The sequence below is a fragment of the Moschus berezovskii genome, chromosome 5 (genome assembly GCF_049115385.1).
Source record: "Moschus berezovskii isolate FMDL1 chromosome 5, NW_MosBer_1.0, whole genome shotgun sequence".
Taxonomy (NCBI): domain Eukaryota; kingdom Metazoa; phylum Chordata; class Mammalia; order Artiodactyla; family Moschidae; genus Moschus; species Moschus berezovskii.
Window position 1 is genome coordinate 10713015 of NC_142464.1, and position 6000 is coordinate 10719014.

The 6000-nt window shown below is 35.3% G+C and overlaps 1 protein-coding gene across 3 annotated transcripts in view; it reads left to right on the forward strand.

The window, feature by feature from the left end:
* PRDM5 (PR/SET domain 5) overlaps positions 1-5119 on the forward strand; it is a 278236-nt gene extending 273117 nt beyond the window's left edge. For 2 of the 3 annotated variants that reach the window (XM_055435296.2, XM_055435299.2), the window contains one exon: positions 573-5119. In XM_055435296.2, coding sequence (XP_055291271.1) covers positions 573-737 — 165 coding nt within the window. In that variant the 3' untranslated portion in view covers positions 738-5119. The remainder of the gene's footprint in view (positions 1-572) is intronic. The other variant, XM_055435302.2, reaches the window with a different exon arrangement.
* Positions 5120-6000: the final 881 nt, after the last annotated feature.

The window sequence follows — 6000 nt, forward strand, 5'->3', positions numbered from 1 at the left end:
TTTAATAAGAGGTTTAATATGAAATCATTAATACACTCCATTATGAAAAGAAAAATACTGTTTCCAGGGAGTTGTTTTTCTAGAGATGTTTAAATATAGTAGGTGAGGAAGGGTACACAGAAGACACATACTAAATGCAGACACCTCTTAGAGCTGTAATTGTCTTTACTTCTGACCTTGCATGTTAAATTCCATTTATTTCAAGAGCACTTTCTTGCTGTTATGCCTGTCAGCACATATTTATAATAGGAATTTGCATAATGTATATTGTGTAAGTGATTATTGTTGTTCAGTCGCTAAGTCGTGTCTGACTAAGCCTAACCCGGCCAGGCTCCTCTGTCTGTGAGGTTTCCCAGGCAAGAATACTGGAATGGGTTGCCATTTCCAAGGTCCAGGGGATCTTCTTAACTCAGGGATCAAACCCATGTCTCCTCCTTGGCAGGCAGATTCTTTACCTGGTAAAGAGCTTCTTTACCTGGCAGATTCTTACACCACTACCTGTGTAAGTGATGAATTTGTGTATTTTCAGATTTTTTAATATAATATAACTGGTATCTTTGGGTCTTTTCTAGGTTTGTGACTTGGCTTTTAGCCTGAAGAAAATGCTGATCCGACACAAGATGACTCATAATCCCAATCGTCCGCTGGCAGAATGCCAGTTTTGCCATAAGAAGTTTACAAGGAATGACTACCTCAAAGTGCACATGGACAATATCCATGGGGAGGCTGACAGCTAATGGTAGCTGCGAAGGAATTAAGCCATTCAGAAGGGCTCCTGATAGGAAACCCAGGTCTCTCACCTGATTAGCGTAGCAGAAGTAGCCAAAACTCATTGGTCTCACAGGCCTTATTTGCCTACCTTAGAGTCTGTACATACATATGCACAAAAAGACAACACTACTTTTGTTAAGAAATAGTAAAAATTGGAAAAAATAACTTTATAACCTTCCAAAATACCACTTTTGTTATGCCCTATAAAAATGGAAAAGGAGCCGTGTCGTCGTCTTCTTGGCCATCTCGCTGTAGGGAAGTTTATTAACATACTGTTTGTCAGGTTTTTTTTATTTTTATCCTTATGTGTGTGCATTTGTGCGTGCTGGTTATCACAATTGGGTATTACTAATTTAACCAGAAAGGAAGTAAGATTTGAGAAGGATGAGAGGTAAGAGTTTTCCAAGTCTCAAGCGTAGTGACAGTATAAAACTCGCTTTTTGTGAAACAGGCCAAAAGTTGATGGTCCTTCATAACTCCTTACGACAGATGAGTTTAAAATAACTAGGTGTTTAAGAACTAAAACATCTACTGAAATTTTGCTCATTTTAGACAATCCTCAGGAAACATTTCCTCATCATTCAGTTGCCGGTATTCATGGTCTAGAATACTTATATCAACACAGAAGTGGCCATAACATGTAAATTTGTCCAGCTGATTCTCCTGAGTTTATACTAGCTAGCCTTAGAAATTAACAACTGATGACTGATCGTGGAAACAAAATGGGCTTTCAGTATCTGCTGACTGACGGAGCAGCAGGACAGTAGGTGCATTAGGATGCTGGCCTGGCCCTTTACCGTCTCATTGCATCGGAGAGCACAGGGCCTGTCTGTCAGATGCAACAGTCCTCAGAGCATGTACATTCTGTTTCTCAAAAGACATTTTCCAGAATCTTGGCAGTGGGTGATTCTGAAACACTTTTGAATTACTCTCAGTCCTTTATAATTAGGAATCCAGAGTAAAAAGCACAACCCTGGCACTTGTTATGACTGAAATGACCACCGATGTTTAAGGGAAATTGAAGCAAGAAGCATAATTTCTTCCTTTAGGTTATATTTCCGTTCAGTACATGAGAACAACGTACAATGAACAGCTTGTCTTGGGAGAAGATATGATAAAATGTAATGATGTTGGTAAAGTAGTGTAGAAGAATCCCAACCAGCTAAAAATTAAAATGAATCCCAATTCAAGAACTTTTCTATTTGGAGCCCATTCAAAAGAGAGAAAGTATAATTTTAAGGAAATTATTTAATTCTAATCATTTGTGGAGAAAGGTTATCTGAAGACACAGTTCTCTGAAATCAGGAATCTTGTTTCAGAATTATATTTATGCTCAGTTCCAGTTCTAAAAAGAAACAACGATTCATTATAGATATTTAAACTCTGTGAAAATACTAAATTTGAAATTCACCAGAGATAATTTTTTAAAAATATAAATGCCTGGATTATAATTTAGAAGATGTCTCAGTATGGCTATATGAAGCATTTGATCTGAAATTATAGACTGTATTTTATACAAATAGATTTTGGTCTTGTTTCTTGCTATGTCATTTGTTTCAGTAGTATATTTTTAGATCTAAAGTGTTTTCAATTTAACATAACTGTGCTTAATCTCGTTTGAATATAAAAGGACAGCTGTAAAATTTAGTAGTGGGTATTATTTAAACATGTTCTGCTCATTCCTTTGGGTGCTGCCTTCTCTGTACGGGATGCTTCATAGCCCAATTGTGTGAAACTTGAAGCCAGACCAACTATGTATCATCTCGATGACTCACAATTTACCGGGCTGCTGAGGAAGTTACCCTGGAAACTGTGTTATCACGATGCTGTGGAGAGGACTGATGACGATTGAAGTGCTGGATGTGATCTGGCGCAAGGTTTGCAGTCAAAGAAGACTTCAGAAAATGGCATGCAGAGACCTATTGGTACACCATCCTTTCTTTTCAAAGCACTGAAACCAAAACAGACCCTTAAAAGATTATTTCCGTGCCATCACCTTTTATCTGAAAGATGATTATTTATAAAACATCTCAGATATGTTACAGTTTGTGTCCTAGAACTTTAAAATCATTTAGCAATAACAAAGAGATAAGAATTCATTTAGTTTGATTGAGAAATTAAGAACAGAAATAAGACAGTCATAGAGGAAAAGATCAGGTATGCTGGAGTGCAGGTACTCACTTTAAAGAATCTTCCTCTTAGGCTGTAGAAAGTTTCAGCTCCTGTACACTTGTAGGAAGAGGCCAGACTCTTACACTGAGGTCAAGACTGATGGTCAAAAGTATTTAGTAATACGGGTAGGTTCAGATACACTTTTATAGTTACTATCTTTCTATAGTAACATTTAACGTATTTGTATATCTAGAATTTTTTTTCTTATTTTACAATCACTGGCTTCTGTTTTCTTTTTTTTCCCTTGCCTTTTTTATTGGGGGTTGTTGTTGGTGATACAAAACAGTTTGTTAATTAATCATAATATTTTCTGCATAAAAGTATTCATTGGTGATTCATTTTGGGGGTTACACAAAATAGTTAAAATACTACTTTTAAGAAACATTTTTATATATTTTTTTGTATGTGTATGCAGAGGATCACTCTTATGAGATGCTTATATTGTACATGCAAATACATTACTTTGTTCAAAACTCTTCAGACTTGTTGCAGCCAACAGGTGTGGATGTGGATCACAGAAACTCTTTAACGGTAGTTTGTGCATTCAGTTTTATGGGCTGCTGCTCTCCCAAAGCTGGAAGGGAGGGAGAGAGGCTAGGTACTGGAAATACTAACTTTTTCCTTCACAAACTTAAATGTTACTTGTGACAACTTGTCTTGGGGTTGTAAATATATGGAGATGGACAGGTGGGAGGAAATGTGCCTATTTAAAACCCTAAAACTTTATCATTACTAATAAGGTTACTTGCATGTACATATATAAATGCAGTATTTGTGAATAAAGTAGAACTTTAGTACCATTTTTATTTTATTATAAATCTGTTATCTATATAATCACTACCACAGCTGGTATCAGCATTGTATTTTACAATAGGATAGTTCTACAGTAAAATAGAAATGAAAAGTTGTTTTTCATTAAAGTTGTTTTTGACGAAAGAAGAAACTATAATTGTCATTACTCCCAGACCTCCTGTTTTGCAGTTTTATTTCTAAGCATTTCTAGATCTGGAAAATCTCTATAGTTAAACCAAGTTGGTTTCAGGGCCACAGAGAGAACACCATCTTAACTCTCAACTGGTCAAACGTAAACAGCATGTGAAAAGAAACATTACTAATAATGAAAAAAACTTGATTTATAATATATCTGTGAGCATAAATATCCTGATATTCACAAATATAATTTAAGGATGATTAAAGTTATGGCTAATATTTTTTATGTTCCTTCTTTTAAAAGTGGTGTTTTATTATTCTGGTGGTGTTTCAATCTTGTGAGGTTTTCCTGGTACAAAAAAATTATCATCATCATACTTATCATCATCCTCCAAGTAGTTGATTTAGAAATGATACATTCATTTACCTTTGATGTGTCAGAAGTCATTTTAATTAGCCGAGGCACTAGTTCTTTGGAACTACCATTGTGTTAACTACTTTGGGCTCAATACTGTTGTCACTGCTGGTGGTTAATTTGTTATATGACAGGAAAAAAATTAACACTGGTGCCTTCAGTCTGGGCCATGTTAGAATAGTCTAGATTTCCTAGGCCCGTAGACTAGCACTGAATGCAAAGGGGATCGTCTACCAGAATGGTGCTGCTAATCCTGTGTCCAAGTTCGTGTTCTCTCTTAAATGCTTAGCACAGTACTGGAAAACAGCATATATAAAAACATTTGTATTTATTTCACAGCAGGCTTCCTAAATATTCGATATAGTTTTCTAAACCTGCAAGCATTTAAGCAACTAGAGTAAGTTTTTATGCCACCTTGGCATGTGACTCAGCAGAAGGAAACTAAGATTTTAGGTACTACTCACATGCTGAAAATTGGGAAGGAGATGAGACCACTGAAACTTGATGATCTAAATTAGTGTGAAGGAGTTAATATTAGAATATCACAGTCTATAGTGACTCACTAGGAATTAATTACTTAATAATGCATTTGCCTTTGTAAAATAATATAAAAATGAAAGGAATTCCAGCTTGTAGTGGATACCTCATTTTAAAATTTTGTCTTCTTGGAGAAAAATAATGGTCTTTTCCTTAAAGTAAATTTCACCTGACATCTTTTATATGATGTTTGACTGGCATACCTTCTCCTCCCTTTCTTCTACTATAGAATATTCCTTAAGTATATGTACATTTTGAATGTGTTTCTAATAAAGGACATATGGTAAGATTTCACATATTTTATCCTGTCTGAAAATACTGTGTGTCTGTGATCATGAATCTGCCCTGCCTTTCCCAGTCTTACCTAGCCTTCATATGACACAGATGTCATATGTACAGACTAGATTCTGTACTTAGGGAGAAAGTTGTTCTTTACACCTAACGTATGAAATTCATCATCACCAATATGTAAATCTGATTAAAGCCTGACATTGTAGACATAATTCAAGACCCTCCTTTGTATGGTTGTCGCTGACCCATGGTAGCTGGTGATGCACAACTTGAAACAAAACAAAAATATTCCTGGGACTTTGATACCACGGACATAAGTATAACTGCTGAAATCTGAAAGAATACACCACCATTATTGGGATTTGGTTGTTGAAACAGTATGTCCTTTGTTCATTCTTTAATATTTGATAATGCAGCTCATAAAAAGGGAAGTGCATTGACCTCCAACTTGATATTTGTGTTTCCTTGCTAAAGTATTAGTATCTGGAGAGCTGAAATTGTATTTGATGAACAAAAGAAGGTCTGAAATTAACTTTTATGCAATCAAAGCAAACTGTATGTATTTCCTATGCTAAGTAGGAACATAAAAGTATGGGAAACAAAGTCACATTTAATTGATTCTAAAACCTATTTAAATTGGAAAAATGGGTCTTTTATGGAATATTGCATTTAGTCATTAGAAATTATGAAATATTTTGTGGAAATGAATTGATCACTTACTTTTGAGTGCCTTAAGTCTAGTTTTACTATTCAAATACAGGAAATCTTCTGATGTTACTTTCTGGTAGTCTTATTTACCATATAATAACTGCTTACAGCTCACCTTCTACCTTGCAAATACACCGCTTACTCCAGAACGTAACATAGAGTAAAGCAGCGTCGAG